This window comes from Nilaparvata lugens, chromosome 4, assembly GCF_014356525.2.
Source record: "Nilaparvata lugens isolate BPH chromosome 4, ASM1435652v1, whole genome shotgun sequence".
Lineage (NCBI taxonomy): Eukaryota > Metazoa > Arthropoda > Insecta > Hemiptera > Delphacidae > Nilaparvata > Nilaparvata lugens.
The window spans coordinates 25,934,015-25,953,235 of NC_052507.1; the positions used below are offsets into that span (position 1 = coordinate 25,934,015).

The 19,221-nt window shown below is 34.9% G+C and overlaps 1 protein-coding gene across 1 annotated transcript; it reads left to right on the plus strand.

The window, feature by feature from the left end:
- Nucleotides 1-1,762: 1,762 nt before the first annotated feature.
- LOC111043450 (BTB/POZ domain-containing protein KCTD3) lies at nt 1,763-19,013 on the plus strand. Its single transcript, XM_039427198.1, is given in 11 exon segments — nt 1,763-1,968; nt 5,010-5,323; nt 7,530-7,880; nt 10,776-10,869; nt 11,123-11,313; nt 12,162-12,365; nt 14,740-14,856; nt 15,596-15,818; nt 15,914-16,060; nt 16,491-16,672; nt 17,729-19,013. Coding segments are annotated over 11 exon segments (2,085 nt in total). The 5' UTR covers nt 1,763-1,906; the 3' UTR covers nt 17,929-19,013.
- The last annotated feature ends 208 nt before the right edge of the window (nt 19,014-19,221 follow it).

Sequence of the window (19,221 nt, forward strand, 5' to 3'; positions counted from 1 at the left end):
TGCCCGCCCTCTTTTTTATTGTTTATTTACATATTTCCTGTATTTAAACAATCAATGAGTATGAAAAAATATATTTTAATGGTAATAATGTAAATTTGAATTTGAAACATTAATATACAATTAACTTTATACAGAAGAATAATGTTTTGCAATATATTCATTTAGTCATTAAAATGACTATTTGTAATGTAAATTTGAATTTGAAACATGAAAAAAACAATTATTACGGTATACAGAAGAATAGTTTCTTTGCATTATAGTCATTAAGTCAATAATTATACACATCCAGTCAATATAGTCAGTTAGTCAATTTAGTCATAGTCAAACATTTCAGGTACATTGTATAGGTCTCTTGTTCTGCTGACTTTTGTCGGCTTTTCAATGCTTGTAATATTACATTGTCCATTCATAGTAGAGCACATCTGGGGTCTGGCCGAAAAGGCCACTTCCATAACTTTCCACTCGGAGTCATGGCAGAAATTTTAGCTTGAGATGGGAGTACCTCCAAAACAGCCCCCGGGTAAAATTTGCTATCATACTGAACAATAATGTACTCCCCGACAGCTTTTTTGGGAGGATACTTGTTGTTATCCCACTGGAAACGCTACTGCGTCGTGGTCGTCGCTCTGCAGAAACTCCTCTACAGAGTAATAAGGTCTGGCTAGCAGGTAGGTCTTCAGTGCCCTCTTGAACCTGTCTTCCCTCTCTATGGTTCTAATGTTTGCTGGAACCCTATTGAATATGGCGGAGCTGAGGAATTTGGGCCCATTTCTGGCTAAAGTAGATGTCACCTGCTCCACATGAATCAATCCTGCTTGTCGAGTGTTGTATGGATGGACTGCCTCATTTCTAATAAACAAATCCTGGAGTCCTGTTTTTCTTACCAACAGCATCCTCTTCTCCTTCATCATCTTCCATTTCATTTCCAAAAGTGACATTTGCACATGTGTCCGAATACAAAAAAGAGAAACTTTCATTTCTTCTTAATTTTTTATGTTCAGTAGCTTCTTCTGATCTGTGTCGATCTCTTTCAAATTTCTTTCTTTTCTTCCAGTGCATCTCTCTCCTTCTTTCGCTTTCATTTATTGGCCTCCTCCAACTTCTGTTTTTCAATATTCTCTTTGTTTTCCATCTTCAATCTCAGGTATTTCCGATAGTCTTCCCCAAAAGCTATTGCTGGTAATTTTTCATTTCATTTAATTTATTCATAGATAATAGATACAATGCAGGTAAAAGCAACAGGCATTCGCCCAAAACTTCTTTCTAAACCTTAATTTGGAATACACGGTCTAGAGGTTATGTAAATAATAACTTAATTCACTTAATTTTTCCTTATGCTTCCTTTTTGTATTCTTACTCATATCTGTTGACTTATAAAAGATATGTATTTTTAAATGGACTTGGCATAGAACTGACAGATGATGGTCCAGGTAGTGAATGAATTGGTGAAGAAGATGTGGTGTCTGATGGGATCTCAAAGACAACAGAGTTAGAGTTGAGTAATGCTAGCAGGTGCTCCATCAGCAGAGATAAAAGAGAAATCAACTAAATTTCCAGATACAGGCACATTATCAGCAAAGATAACAGGTAACTCAGCTACATTTTCAAAGGCAAAGAAGTTATAATAATAATCACCTTCACATTGTTCCATAATGAAAATGTACCTTGTTGTCGGTATTTATAATTTTTGTTGTTCAACTTTGGCACAAATGTAATCCTAAATTCTTGATTGTGCTGCACCCTATGTGGCAAACCTGAAACCAATTTGTTGGTGATGGTGAGTGTGAGTGCGAGCTCATAATGTTTTCCTTTGTGATTTTGATTAGTGATGATTGAAGCAATTACTTTGAAATGAAATTGCCTTGATGAATTTTTATTAGATTTGGATCTCTTCTTTTTCATCACCATGTCAGGAGTTTATCCAAATCATAATGGTGAAATAGTGTATTTAAATGTAGGAGGCACAAGGTGAGCAATGAACATTATTATGTTTTTACTAGGTTAGCAAGTGGTCTACTCTTTTCAACAGCTGTTCCTTATCCCGTTGACATAAACAGATTGACAACATTTTAATTTGATGTATAAATAGCTAATTTTAGGTTTTCTTTTTGCTTGTATGAAGCAGATAGGAAAGTTTGAAGTACAGTAATCTATAATTATCACACTTATAATAAACACCTTGAAGGTGTTTTTCCACAAAGCTTGAAGTTGAACAAAGTTCTGCCCATATATAAAAAAGGCTGTGGATCAGATTATAATAACTTTAGGCCTATTAACATAACCACTACTGTTTCAAAAGTATTTGAAAAGGCTCTAAATGATCAAATCGTGGGTTTCTTTCTTCGAAAGAAACAATCTTTTCAACAATTCTCAGTTTAGATATAGGACTGGGAGAAATACGGTTAGAGCTGCAATTGATCTATGAAGGGATTGTCTGAGTTCTTTAGAAAACAAGAAATTTACTCAGACCAAACTGTTTTACCTGTAAAAAGCATTTGACACTGTATCGCACAAATTGTTGCTAGATACGCTTGCATTTTATGGCTTCCAGGAAAGATCTTTGAGACTGGCAGAATCTTATTTAGGGGATTGATTCCAGAAGGTTGTTTTTGAGGAATTTGAGTCACAGTATCTACCTATCTCCCATGGCGTGCCTCAGGGGTCTATTAGGTCTTAGGACCTATTTTGTTCATCGTCTGTATGGGTGTCAGTGCACTAGAAATATTCAACAGGATGCCAGTGAGTCTCCGTGTGCGGGAAGTGAAGATATTTGAGAGGGTGCTTTGGGCAAAGCTTGTGAACCTGCCGCTTTACTCCATGAATGAGGAGGCGAACTATCAGGGTCGAACTCAATACAGAATTTTTTTAAATTCGCTTTAACTGCCACCCATCTTGATCTTATGTTTTACCTAATGACGCAATCTATCCAGCTAGTGCTGGTCATGGATGGAGAAAACTAAATTATAAATGATCTACCAACAATTGTAAACCCTCCAGCCAAAAGCTATTTGTTTGCGGATGATTTGTGTGTTTTTCTGAGCTTGCCCACATTAGTTTCATTGAGTCAGGCTTCCCAGAACTTGGCTGATTCGATCGAGAGCTGGTGTAATTCAAATTTATTATGTGTAAACTCTGATAAAGTTTAGAACTTGACTATTAGTTATAATAGAAGACTGACTATAAATGAGGAGAAAGAGGCAAAGTTTCTGGGCTTCACACTTGACACGTGCCTTAGTTGGTCCCAGCATATTGACATAGTTGATAGCAAGCTGAATAAGGGAGTCTTCTTAATTAGAAAACTGAGGTCATATGTCAGTTTGTATGTTTTAAAGGTGATTTATTATGCTCGCATCAATTCTCATTTTTCATATGGCACCATACTTTGGGGTTCCAGAGCTTACAGTGGTAGACTTTTTAGATTACAGAGAATGGCTCTCAGACTGATTTGTGTGCTTTCTAACCAAGCACCGAGTGCTGAGCATTTTAAACTTCTGGGAATATTGACTCTACCTTCAATATTTGTTTAACAGAGCCTTATTTATGTTAAGGAGAATTTGGAGAAGTTTGTGGAGCAGGGGATAGTTCATAGCCATAACAGTAGAAATAGGGGTAATTTGACTACTTATCGGTATACCTATTCTAGTACACAAAAAACATTTTTATTTTTATCAATAAAATTGTTTAATTCACTTCCTGAAGATCTTAGAAATATGGAGGATGGAACTTTTAAAAATCATATGAAACGGTTCTTAGCAGCTAACCCTTTAAACAAGATTGAAGATTTTTATACATTAGCTAGGAATATTCGGTTATAAGTTGAAAATCAGGTGACATATTATCATAGGGAACTGATAGTGTAACTTACTGATGTAATATATTTGTATTTTGTATCATGTTGTGTATATTTGACACTTGTATTTTATCTGAAGACCTCAGATATTGCTGCAATAAAGATTCTATTCTAATAAATTTAGCTACTAGAAGGTTATCTGTCTATGCCTGGTCTATGCAAAGCCTTCTGCATATGTCTATGCGAAGGCTTCAATTTTTTATTGTAAGAATAATACATCTTTATTTTTGCTCAACTTAGCAATATCAGATCTGTTAAGCTGTGTTTACACCAATCCTTATAGATTCTATTAGATTGAACATAATTATTTATCATACACATGATGCACATAATGTGTTTGTCGCAGCTTTAATTTTCAAAATTCAATTGAGTTGTGAGCTACATAGCTGTAGTTTTCACTTTACGTTCTTACTCAACTTTCAATAATAGAAATTGAATCATTTTTAAAGACTTGATCTCTTGAAGAGAAAGAAATTGACTCATTTTTAAAGATTTGATCTCTTCAGTTTCTTTTCACTAGTTGAAGGAATCATCTACTGCAGTAGGTAATGCTTTACTAGCAAGTGGGTTACTTTTCACCTTGAGAATATATAAGTAGGCTTTTTTCAATGGTTTTATGTTTTGATAACTTTGGTTAAATTCATTATGCTTACAATATAGTCGTATAATTTATATTAGGTTACTAACCTCTGTATCATTCCTCCATGTCATAACTATTAAAACCTGCTTATTCTTGATCGAATAGATTTGCCACTAAGTTAGTCACTATTTTCTAAGTTCATACATGGTTAGTTCTAATTTCTACGTTCTTGTTCTTTGAGCTTTACAAGTTTTTGATTCCATTTGCCGGCCAGTATAGCCGAGTCAACTAAGGCGTTGCACAGCTTGCACCCTTCAGTCTGATAGAACTACCTGGTTGTGGGTTCGAATCTCATCGAATAAGCATAGACGTTTATCATTTCATCAAAATCACTCCCATTACCCACGCACATGCAAAAAGCTCGTGTGGGCTTTTCACATTACCCATGGAAATCTGTGTTCATCATCCTCAGCAAGAGAGGATAACAGCAGGTGTATTTTTTTCAAATTAAATATTTTTATATTAGGCAATTAGGCTAATGCTTTGCATAACTTTTAGTTTAAATTCTTCTTTTTTCAGATTCTCCACTTCACGACAAACTTTGATGTGGATACCGGACTCATTTTTCACAGCTCTATTAAGTGGGCGAATTGCGAGTCTCAAAGATGAAACTGGTGCAATCTTCATAGATCGAGATCCAAGACTGTTTGCGATTATATTAAATTATTTACGAACCCGTGACATTGATTTGAAAAATGTAGAAATCAGATCTCTGAGGCATGAAGCAGAATACTATGGGATTGTGCCTCTAGTCAAAAGACTCATTTTGTGTGAAGATCTAAATCAGTCTTCCTGTGGAGATGTCTTCTTCTATGGCTATCTTCCACCACCCAGTAAGTTATCTCAATTAAAAAAAAAGTTAAATTTCATATTATTCAAAAAAAAAATTCAGAGCTTCAAATGCAGTGGCATCTGAAGGTCTGAAAATTAGAGAAATTTTGAAAGAATCAATATAAATATAATGATAACTTATATTATTTCAATATGTGATTTGCTTGTTATTGCAGTGTGTTAACTGTAAAAGTACTGCTATATCATGCAACCAGGTTACAGTGCACTTGGCTTGGCACCAATAAGCTTGTTTAGTTCAGGTTGTGATGTCTCTTTGACAGAAATGTATTTGTATTGTTCTGAGTTGCTGTGAATAAATATTGTGATTGAAATTCCAAGAAGATTTAAAGGGTACTTTTCCAAATTCTACAGCACCATCAAGACCATAATAGTTTGATCTTTCAAAGGATATGCTACACGTAGCGTGAATGTCCTAGAACCTGGGAGTACCGTGCTAAATGTTTAAATTGAAAACCGTCTCTGCGGTGTAGATTCAATGTTTAGATTCTTCTCTCATTCACAACACACATGAAAAAGATTAATGAATGAATATTTTATCGGTCCTTAATATTCATAAATTCATAGCTAGTCAATAAAATACAAAAACATCAAAATGAACACAACACTTGAAAAGTATTACAAAAACAAATCGTAATCAGTAAACATACCTAAAAAGATTCATCAACGATATACAAGCACTTAGAAATCAATAAATCTTTCAAATCCTTCTTAAATTAGCTGCACTTTGAAAAATAATACAACAATATAAAACGTGTATTCAAATACTAATTCTATATATTCTAGGGTTATTCTATTATACACTATTAAATGGGTATGATCACATTGAATGCACTTATGTGTAAGTGCACGCATGACCAGGGGCGCAGAAGAGAAACAAAATGTGGAAGGAGCCATGAACGCGCGCACTTCCTGCCTTCCTGGTGGTGCTCAGTGGTCGAAGCGTCATAACGTGTTTCTATGTCTGTTTCCAGATATTTTCAAAGAGAATGCACACATGGTCTCGCGTGCACTTGCTCATACACGCATCCAATGTGATCATACCCTTGTTTAAAGAATGAATGTAATTCTTCAAATGTGTAATTATTAGTTCTGTATGCCTTTTGATACACTATATTAGTAACTGTATTAGTTCTTCAGTACCAAACATATACAATTGCTCCTGAACTCCTTACCAATATTTCAAGACATTGTTCTTGAGTACGAAACATATCTAAATATCATTTTCAAACTGTCCAAAAGTCCTTAGTTACTCAAAAGCCGCCATTTTTTTCACTCACTATTTTTTCTAAATAATGACTGAACATACGAAGGTGAAACTTTGCACAAGCATTCATGACAACTAGACAGGGCTACAAAAATCATAGCGATTTTTCGAATTCATAAAAAAAATTGCGGCTGTTAAAAATGTTATTTCTTGAATAACGAAAATACTGTTGAATTTACTAAAAATACAAGACAACTTTTTTAATAATAGTATCTTGTCACATGGACGGGAAGGGGCATTTTGCAGGCGATAATGATGTTTCTAGTCAAGGCGTTAGCCGAGACGAGAATTTTATTTGAGCACTGCAAAATACATTCACGTCCAAGTAACTTACACTATTTTTTGTCATAATATTAATTGTCATAATTGAGAAATAGAAAACATAACCTGCTTGTGCTGAAGTTACTACATGCATTCTATAAACAACCTAGTTTACAAATTCCGAATCAAGAATTTTGTGGAAGACAAAAATTTAATTACCAATCGATTGACACCTCATGTTTCAAAATTGAACGAATATTAAGTGAGATATGGCAGATTTAGTGATAGGTGACCGCTGAATGCCAAGACCAAGAGGGTTATGTAACGTTCCATTATTGGTTGAAATAATCTAAAATCGCTTACGAATAACATACAAAGTAGATGGAGATTGAAACAAAACTCCAGAGGTCACTTAATTACTTATCAGTAAAGCTGCCATATCTCACTTAATATTTTAGTATTAAACAAACTTAACAGTTTAGTTTTGAAACATGAGGTGTCAATCGAAATTCTATTAAATTTACTGAAAAAAATATTCTTGTAATTACTTGTATTCTTGTTATTACTATATAAATTTAATTTGTTTGTTTATCTCATCAGTTTCATTGATAATTGAAAATATTGTTTCTAATGGATTGTACTCTTTGTTTACTTGTTCACAGTAGCGCCCGTACACGAACCGGTGAGCGCCGGAACGGGAACTGGAGAGGACAGTCCGGCCCGGACCGGTCCGTCACGCGCCGGCACAGACAGCAGCAGCCAATCAGCAGCAAGCCACGCCTCCTACCTGCCAACGCCACACACGCACGCGCGTACCCCACACACGCACTCGCGCAATTCATCACTGGACATGCGCATTGCGTCCACACGCAGTGCAAGCCAGGGCAGTGGCCCAGCCAGGGGCTGTCACTCCCGCACGACCTCTCTCGACCTCAGGCACACTCGCAACTCGTCCGCCGATCTCAACAAGCTCATCAGAAACGATTTGGGGCTCGTGTTTGGAGGTAACCAAAGTGAGTATAAGTCATATTCTCCATTTATTATCATATAGTCTACATGATTAATTTTATTGAAATGGGCGTTAAATAATTAAAATAGTATTGTCATGAGTGTTTTGACTAATACATGGACATCGTCAGGTACAAGTAATGGAAGTTTCATCAATTATTGGAACCACCTGTCAACTGTTGATAAACCCATGAATTAATTGTATTTTGAGGAAGTGTAGGTACATTTTACAACACTTTTCTCTATAGCTGCGTACAGACTTGAGCGCCACGACCCCACGCTTTCCACTTTTTATCAGCTGATTATATCTGTAGTTGTACAGAAGCAATAAGGTACAGAAAGTATAAACATAGTGGTAACCCACCCGTCCTGTCTTCAAAGAACAGGTTAGTTGGTGCTGGTAAACCCAAAACCCGAAAATAAGTAGAAGTTTGGTAATTGTGTGATCACTCACCTCAGGATGTGAAGACTGGATGTGGACTGTATTAGATATGTAAAGATAGGCTGCTTGAATGATGTATGGTTTCTCAATTCATGTATAACTTGTTTTGCAATAGCATAAAACTAAGAACGCGTGCAAGTAACAAATAAAACTGAATTCAACTTTCTCCAACGGGAGATTATAAACATAGTCTATAATACACACATATTTACGTTTCACAGAACGTTTGCACGCACTGTGCATATCACGGAACGTAAAGCACGGTCTGGCTTCGACCACAGTAGCAACAGCATAAGTGAGCCCGGCTGCAGCTCAGCAGCTCCGCCCGGGCGGCCCGGGGAAAGGGTGGCTAGGGTAGGGAAGAGGGAGGAATAGAGCTCACCCAGCCAACTTCTCTAGAAGGAGTAGGGAGGAGAGGTGGAAGCAAAATAACCAAAACTAAACACTCAACTTAAGATTTCCGCTTAGCCGGAAAAATCCACCACATAGCATCAGCATAACACAGGGACAGGAAATTTATAATTGAGTTGATTTGAAGAGAGAGTTATTGGTCAAAATGTAGCCAATAGGTAAAATTAATCTTTATTACATGTAGGCTACTTTAAGATTAATACTGAACGGACGAAATCAGATCTCTTTGCGAGGAGCGATTGGAAACTTATATTTTATATTAAGGCCTGAATAATTACGGAGAAATACACATGTCCCTCCAATAGGAGACGAAACTTGTTCTAAAGCTGCTAAATAGAATTATATCAAATAGCATAGATCCTATTCAGATTCTAAGCATCGGAGGAAAAGGGTATTCAAATAAATAAGACCAATACAGTCCAGTTGAACTTGACTTGGACCTGAAGTTTGGCGTCTCATACAGATGGAGGGAACAATTTTAAATCTGGTAGAAAAATTCAAGTACCCGGGTTCAACAATTGATAAAGAAACATTGTTTCTTTTGAATGTAAGATTATAAAATCCTGACGTGTCACATGCTGTGCGAGGTCTGCTCGACTATACAGCTTTATGTGACAAAATTAAACTAAAGACGGATTACTGAACAACGAGATAGCACATCGAGTAAATACAGTCTGGTTAAATTGGAGGAAAATGACTGGAATATTTTGTGATGGAAGAATGAATGAAAAACTAAATGGAAAAATATATAAAACAGTCGTGCGGCTCGCTTTGACATACGGAGTGGAGACCTGGGCAGTTGAAAAACCCATGAACACAGACAGGATTTCAGTGAAATGAAGATACTGTGGTGGAGTTGCGGCGTAACTAGTAGGGATAGAATCCGAGATGAAATAAGAATAAAGGTTTCAGAAATATCAAAGAAAATGTAAGAAAAAAGACTGCAGTGATACGGACATGTGGAGAGAAGGGAGGACGATTATATGGGAAAAAAGATCGACCACTTAGATGTCGAAGGCACTAGGAAGAGGGGAAGACCTAGGAAGAAGTGGGACTAACTTTTTCGGGTCCGAGCAATAAAGGCATCAGAGTTGTCGTGTTACAAATGCCAGAGGCATTTCCGTGCCACAGATCGTCGATGGTGCATTTTGTTGGGCAGAGGGCACACTCCAAAAGATGTCCAGTGTCCTGTAGTTCATCACACTCGCAGTTCAGGTCGCCGGCCTCTATTTAATGCCATCAAGCCCGGTTCAGTCTTGTTGGTGTAACCCCAGTTCTAAGCTGGTTCAACACCGCCCATGTTCGCAAGTACAGGTCAAGCCCTGAAAGTGTTGGTGCTTGTTTTGGGAACCATGGAGGTGGATCGGAAGATTTAGAGCTCAAAAAAACTTCCTTGATTTTAGCCTTGAAGGTGGTGGCTGCTCCATTTGGTACATCACATGTCGTATGTCAAAAGTTGTTTGAATACAAGAAATGAGAAAATTGTATCGCCAAGGTCTTGTAGAGAAGGGACTAACACCAAACGAAGCCCATGACCGAGACTCCTGGAAGCGACTGAACCGAAATTCTGACCCCACCTGAGTGGGAAAAGTCTGAGAAGAAGAAGAAGAGGAGGAGGAGCATAGATCTTATTCTAATAGAGTCTTTTCTCTACCGGCCAACCTAAAAGATTTGGACACCAGGAATTTCAAAATTAATCTCAGAGATTGGCTGGTTGAGAGACCATTTTATTCATTAGATGAGTTTTAAAATTGGACTGCCTGTGTCTTGTATGTGATTAAGTAGGCTAAGGCAGGAGTACAGGTCTGAGTGATCTATGTGACTGGTTTTCCTGTTTAAACATTCTATTGTGTGTTTTTCACCTATATAAGTTGAATGTTGACCCATCCTCTGTCCACTATTGTGGATGTTCAGGACATGATAAAAATCTAATCTATAGAGTTATAAACTTGTTTCAAATATCAACTACCACATTTGATTCAACGGACAAATATAGTGTCTATTTTTCTGTTTTTCCATGTCAATTCACTCTTTAACTTGCTTTCAGGTAATAACTGGGCGGACCCCCTCAGAGTACAGATTATCAAAGCACATCACCATTGGATAGTTGTTGCCTATGCACATTTTGTTGTCTGCTACAGGTAAGCTTCTATTATTCCAATATGACTTGAGATAATAATTTTTTAATCATTGGGTTAGGCCTACCTTTTGTAGATTTTTTTTCTATTTGGCTTTAGGGTTGTCTTTTAAACCAAGACTTTTATGCTCAACACTATATAGACTATTATTTTCATACCGTAATCTACTCAATATCACAATGCTACGTTAGAGTAATTTGTATGCATTTTACTTTATTGGGGTTCTTCTAAAACTCAAATGATTTGTGTTGCTCAGGCTGAAAGATTCGACTGGCTGGCAGCATGTGTTCACATCCCCTCACATAGAAAGCTGCATTGAGAGAGTCGCAGTCAACTCCAAGCTTGTTCAAAATGGTGTCAATGAAGTGTCAAAAATGGTAGCTATCTCATATGCTAGTCATATACGCTTATGGGGTCTGACAGAGCTGGGATCTCGAACCAACATAGGTAAGATAAATTGTATCTCTATTCGTGTGATAGTAAATAATATATCACCTGATATGTATATATTTTTCTTAATTGATCTTTTTTTAATTTATTAATATGTGAAAACATAATTTTCAAAATATATATCTATGTATATATGCGAACACATCAAAACCCCCACGATGAATATTCCTGGAGATCGGTAACTAATTATCAGAATTTATGATGATAAACAGTCTATTCTGTCACCATTGATCTCACAATTAATATATCACGAGATATATCTGTAACTAATTATCAGAAATGACAATTGCTGCTTTAACCAATCATTAAGGGCTGTTTGCACAGTCAAAGCTTAAACTGAATTCAATCAGCTAGTGACTTAAACTAAAAATGAACCACATTGTAATGATCAAGACTTGATTTGGATTCAGTTTAAAATGAAATTTAATCTAAACTGATACTTTGCAAACGGCCCTTACACTCATAAATCATATTTTAAATATTATCGGAAGAGTATAAAATTTAAATTTATACTAATTTAAAAAAGAAGATTGATTTGTAATATATACTGGTATAGGTGATGAGATCCTCTTTTGATTATCTTACACGAATATTAACTTTAGACTAGATCATTGATTAATATTATGATTAAAAGGTATATTGTTGAGATAATTGCTATTTTTATAGTAGCAATTAATTTGATATTACGATTCATATATGACTCAATATATTAATTAATATTTATTTCACTTTCTATAACGAACTGCTAGTTAATAATTCGTGACAACAAAACATTGACTGTAGTGTCGTTAAAATAGTTCAAGTACGAATTGTTAATTGATAGTTGATATCATAATTGTTTGCAGGAACATTCAATCTGAATGTGCGAGTGGAATGCTTATTGTTCATTGGCAGCCAATTAGTGGCGCTGTCACCGACCGGCAAAATAGGCGTTTGGCATTCAATGACTCACAACTGGCAGATACAGGACGTGCTTCCCATCTCATCGTTCGACACGGCTGGTTCCTTCCTCTTGCTTGGCTGCAATAACGGATCCATCTACTACATCGGTAATTCACCACTTCACTTCTCATTAACATCATCATAAGTTGACATCGTCAATAAAATGTTTGTGCCGTGCTATGAATTAGAAAGTTAATTTGGAATTTAGAATTTAGAAGCACACACAATATAACTTAATAAAAGGGATGCTTGATAAACATACCTAGTGCTAGAGAACGGGAAACCAGAAATGACAAGAGAGACAACGAAATAGAGAGAAGATATCAACTATATTGTCACCTCTCACAGTTAAATTCAACAATTAATAAAACAAAAGAAGTTACATCAAGAAAACCGAAAATAAAATTACTAAATTTAGAAAGTTATCTTTGATATAGATAATTCGGTAATAACCTATTCTGTTTGCTTTACATTGAAAATGTTTTAGATTGAATCATAAGAAGCTTAAAGGACTCTAATTTCAGAAAGAAGAATTGAACGTTATCATAGATATTGCTCAGAAGCTAATCACAAATAACAAATAGATATTTTAAGAAAAAATCCAACAGAAAATTCTTAGAACTATTAGAACATCCAGAACACACTTGGAAACTTTTAAAACACTATCAAAACATGATCAAATATTAATAATCCCCAATAATATCTATTCTGTATCTTTATATCATGAAACCTGCAAAGACAAATATTCCTCAAGTATCACATCACGGAATTTTATATAGGAAGACTATTCAAAAAGATGTGTTATCAAAACAAATTTAGAAAAGCTAGGGTCCTTGAAACTTCTATTCGATCCTTTACAACTTTAAGACCAAAATTATTTTAAAATCAAAAAAATTCCATTTCTTCTAATAGGTACTCTACATTTCTACATATTACACTCAAATGTATCTATCACAACAAATTTAACACTCTGATGGAAGCTTTCATTGATAATCATTTCCTTAATTATATTATAATCTATAACGTACCTTTAGTAGCGGTTATAGGAGGAAAATCTCCATTGTGAGGTGACAATTTGATAGGCTATCCTCTCTTCTCAATTAAAGCAATTACTGAGGCAAAAAAAAGAAACTAAAATGCTACTAGAACAGAAGGTTCCAGAGCCAAATACTAAAAAACCTAAAGCTGGCATAGAAGCCATGATAAACACAAAGTTCTGTGACTACATTTTGTACTGCTTACAACAGAGGACAGACGCTGAGTGAAAGCACTTCGCTTTTCTCGTCTTGCCATGGACAGCTGTAAACGGCCTTACTAGATAGGAACCTAACCAACGTTAACTGTGATTGGGAGTTACTATTTTCTAGAAAAATTTCCGCCAATAGAAAGAAACGATACAACTACAATTTAAGATACATTCTCCCACCAAGTGACAGCTATTTTTCCTTGACAGCTATAAATTCCTTGCCTTATAAGGTCATGAACCAGACTGGTGCTCCAAGAAAAACGTTGATTTTCTTAGTACTATAACTTCCACGCACACACTTACAGAGTCGACACTAAACAACGCAGAAAAGCAAATGTCATGAACTAAGCTGATGCTCAAGGAAAATCGTTGTTTTTCTTAGTACCATAACTTCTACGCACACACTTGCAGAGTCGACACAACACAACGCAGAAAACTAAAACAGCAAAATCCATTTTCACAACAGACTAACTTCTCAGGCTAATTCACATAATTCTCATCACTCACAATTGTAACAATAAATATTGTTACAAGTTGATCTAACCTATCATTTCAAATTGAGAAGAGTGTACAACTGTATAATTTTGCTTAGCATTATAATGATTATATTAGTAAATAAATAACTTTCATGATTGATTTTTTCATTTATATATTCCTCATAAATTACAAAATAGATCAATAAACTATACAATACACATTGCTACAATTAAATCAATGTACAAAATCAATTAGGAACTACTTTCCCAAAAGAGCAATCTCGAGCTTGGGGAAGGAGCCACAAATATCATATTCTTCGAACCATATTGAATGGGAAATATTTTTGTTCACTTTCCTATAACTGAACAGTATTCGATGAAATGTTCTTATTTATTATTCTATATGGGTGTGTAGTAATCTTTCCCAATGTGCATATCCCTGTTTATAAAACAACACTCCTGGTAAAACTGAACTGTTTCCCTTGCGTTTTGCCAGTGTCACTACAGTAATGAAATAGGGAATTTCCTATCCATTGAAGAATTGATTTATAAAGGAAATTGATGAATAAATAAAAAATGATAATTTTATTGCCAAGAAACATACATGTTATGAGCAACGTCAAAATCACAATGTGTATTATAATCTAAAATAAAGTCGTAACACTATACACTAGAATATTACACTATATATATTTCAGTATACTCTAGAATATTCTTCACCACTGCAATTTATCACACTAGTTCTCTACTATTTTACAGATATGCAGAAGTTTCCGTTGCGTATGAAAGACAATGATCTACTAGTCACCGAATTGTACAGAGATCCTTCTCACGACCCCATCACAGCTATCTCTGTCTACCTTACGCCTAAAACCAGTACGTATACAAACCAGTGTTTTCATAGTGTGGTAATGGTATTAGATGAAATATTGAAAAAGTATAGTAGACTTGCTTGTGAACTTACATGCAGTAAAACGCCAATAAAAAGGATATCTCTTTTTAACGTTTGATTAAGAATACTCTAGAGCGTACTCAAATCAAATTGTATTCCTTCAGTGTGCGGTCAGCCTAATTACCCGTAGGTATATAAAGATAAAACGATCATTCAGGATATATTTTGTATCAATCATACGTTGGATATAATATGTTATTCAACTGCCTCGTCATAGCATCTCGTCACTAACATTGTGCTTTTATAAAAATCTCTAATAAGTAGCCCATAACAATGCAACCAAACCTACAATCCCTACAATCAATCATTCATCCAAAATTATAATTTACTGATACATAATGAAGTGTGATATATTGTCATGCATAATATATTATGCATACCGAATGTAATCTGAAATTATAAAACCATAAATGTTTTCATCCTAGTACTTTTTCAATATTCTTTATATATTGTTCAATACGAGTATTGATGAATTAGTTCAGAGATTCAATTCAATTTTCCAAGTTCCAAGAGAGTTATCTCCTTAAGGTGGGATGTAGATGGATAATTTTTAAGGGTCTCTATTGATTTTTCTCCAAATAGAAATAACAATAACTGTCTAATACTGTTATTCTATTGATAATATGCAGTGATTCTTATGGCATGTGTTTTGCTATTTTGCAGCTGCTTGTGGCAATTGGATTGAAATAGCTTATGGAACGAGCTCGGGTACAGTAAGGGTCATAGTGCAGCATCCAGAAACCGTTGGAAATGGACCGCAGCTATTCCAGACCTTCACTGTACATCAGAGTCCCGTTACAAAAGTTTGTTGTCATTTGATAAATTTCTGTAGATGGTAATCTGTGTTTTATGGTAGAGCTTCTCAGGCGTCCAATTAATTGATATTGTACTAGATTATTTATTTACTTGATCAAATTAAATTAGTTGGATTTATTCACCTTCATAAAACTCTCACCTTTTGTGAATTAGTTTTGAATTTAGTATTCGCTGTAGTACTTACTGAATTTGATACTATTAAATTGGTGTTCCAGGGCCGTTTGGTGAGCAAGATGACGAACAAGTGTTCGTCCAAAAAGTTGTACCAGAAACACCGGAACTATTTGTCAGACTAGCATCCAATGGAAAGAGGTGAGTAGCAACTCAATAACAAGTGTTCCACTGGCATATTCATTGTTCTGTTGTGGAGTTCATGAACTATCTATTATAGGAAGTAAATTGGATTCAAACTTGTTTCTAAGAGTTGGATAAAGCTTGAAAATGATGCTCTTAGTTGAAATACAAAGTAAACAGTTTCTAGCTTGTCATATTTTATTTTTGCTCGATACTCGAACATTTGTTAAATAAACAGTTTTTAGTTTGTCTATTTGATTTTACTCAAATATTTGCTAAGTGAACAGTTTTTAGCTCTTTTAGTCTAATATCTGTTCTTACATTGTGGAATAAGTTCTGGTGTAGCATCTAGTTGATGCATAAACCAAATTGGACTAGAACTCTAACTTTCACGGTTGTACCAAATAATTATATTATTGGACTAACGTTTGCTTGGTATGTTGTGCAGGGTGTGCGTGATTCGTGCAGTGGATGGCTCGACAATAACATCGTTCTGTGTGCACGAGTGCGAGGGCTCGACTAGGATGGGTTCAAGGCCGAGGCGGTTCATCTTCACTGGCCACAGCAACGGCGCTCTGCAGATGTGGGACTTGACCACTGCGCTTGCGCTCTTCAAGAAAGCCGAACCTGGTGAGTGCAACAAAAGCCTACCTCACAAAACACCTGGCAACCATAGGCGCTATCGTTCAACTCATTAGCCTACGTCACAATCATTATGTTTCCACACGGAATGAACCAGCTAATTTTTAATAGCCTTGCATCATAAAAGCATGTTAAAATGAATAAACTATTTTGAACACTTTGATCTCCTCATTATTAGTAGTAGAGTTGGCACTAGACTTGAAAGACTTCTTCATTAAGTCCTAAAATTAAATTAAATTCATGTTTTTTTTAATACAAAAAGGTTTTGTCTACTTGACTTGAATCATGCTTCCAGCCGAAGTAAAAACCCCATTTTACCAAATACAAAATGAAAACTTCCAATTTTGAATATTATTTTTTGGAACTGGAATGATACTCTAGTTTCAAGTTTATAATTAAAATGATGAATCTTTCAAGATTATTTTTTGCCTTTGACAATTCATCTATCGTCACAAAAACACAAATAATACAGTTTGAAATACAAACAATTTCAAAATAAAAATAGAAAAAAGACGAATTGTAATGAAAATATAAATGTAAAAAACGTACTGTATGTAAAGAAATTTTTGAATATTTAATAAGTACATTTGTAAAATTTTTATTTTCATTATAATTCTTCTTTTTCTATTTTTATTTTGGAATTTGTATTTCAAACTGTATTTTCATAAATGTAACTGATTTCTACCAATTACATCTCAACTCCTCTCTACCTTTATAATAGTTTTAATTTTTAATTTCTCAAGATAGCATAATATAGTTTCAGTAATCCAATGAGAAACTTTTAAATTAAAGTAGTCTATATTGTGGATTCACAGCCTCAAGAAAAGATTCATTGATAAGAACAATGGTATCATACCGTCAAAAGCAGTCTTATTTTTTTCATAAATGGATTCATTAACAAGATCAATGGTATCATACAATCAAATGCAGTCTTGCTTTTTTCATGGATAGATTCATTGACAAGAACAATGGTATCATACCGTCTAATGCAGTCCTGTTTTTTATTCAATTGTGATTGCTAATTGGTAATTGTTTGTGGTGCAGCAGTGCAATCGAATGGAGGTCCAACGGCCGAAGAGCTGCTGAAGTTGTTGGACCAATGCGACCTGAGCAACAGTCACTGTTCCACGCCGTGCATCTCGCCGTGTCCGCAGCTGATTGGCTCCGCGTCGCGCATCAAGGCATCCAACGTAGCATTCCTCAACCAGTCGCACAACCAAGACCATGCTGGAACCCCGTGCTGATTTTCCCCTACAGCTGATAGCAAAAGTAAATTCAAATCCAGACAACAATAATTTTTAGGAACTGCAATAGGATGCAAAAATACGGCTGCAACAAACGAGTTGAACTTCAATCAAGGATAAGCGCAATGGTTAAGTGGTAGAATGGATATTTTTGTCCTAACTTCGCCACACCATTAAAAAAACTCTTATTCTATTGAAATAGGTTCGATTTACTGATTTAGATATACTGTAGTTGATCCCAATTTGTTTAACCCCAGAGAATCGTAAATAGTATTAAATTTCTACAATGTATGTCATTTGTCAATTTTCTCAAAAATACTTTTATACTCGTTATTATTGGTAACTATTCTTTCCCATTTCATAATGGATGTTGGATTTTTTCAGATTTTGAAAATTATTTAACAATGTTAAAGTTATTCAGACAAAGTTGGTAACAAATAGTCTGTGGTCATTAAAAGCACCTATAAATCTGTTGAAACAAATGTATCTTTCACCTCAAGGAAAATCTTCTTTCTAGCGATTTCGTAAACAGTAATTATTTTTGTTTGAAACTAAAATAAATTGAAAAAGTGTACTGTGGAACTGATTTATAAGTTTGGTCAAAGTCACCAAGTAAACGAAATGAGGTATTTTGTAACTTTTATTTAATTTTTTATCCAGAGTATAATACTTTAATGCTAATTTCAAGATAGATCTATTGTCCTTGAAAACGCAGGGAACTATTAACAGTCAATATTTATCTCATGTGATTATGAATGATTATCATTCTTCATTAGTTTTTCTTTTTTAATAGAGATTAGTAGCCTATATAAATAATATCATTGTAATCTAAAATCATGTATGACGTATTGTATGACCTGCTCTTATTCACACCAATAGAATTATTTGCTCTTTCGCATTGTATATTCATATCAAATAATGATTGTTAGTATATAGATGATTTGGCAGATATTGTTAACACGAAATAAAATATGTATATTCTGTAAGTAGAAAATATTATTGTTTTGATATATGTTTTTATGAAATGGATTTATAGGAAGATGAAATAAATAAACTGAGACTGTTTATTTAGTTGTTGATTACAATATTTTCTCTTTTGCTCTGATCTCCTAACTTGAAAAAACTCGTATGTAGCCTCCGGTTGAACAAGTATTTTTGGAAGTTTTGAACTTTTAATAGAATATTTGAATGAAATTCCCGACTCCGGAAAGAGGCTTTTGTTCCCGCGCACCGTTTGATAGCCCATGCCGAGAAGAGCTTTTACAACTCAAATTTTTGAAGGGTAACTTCACT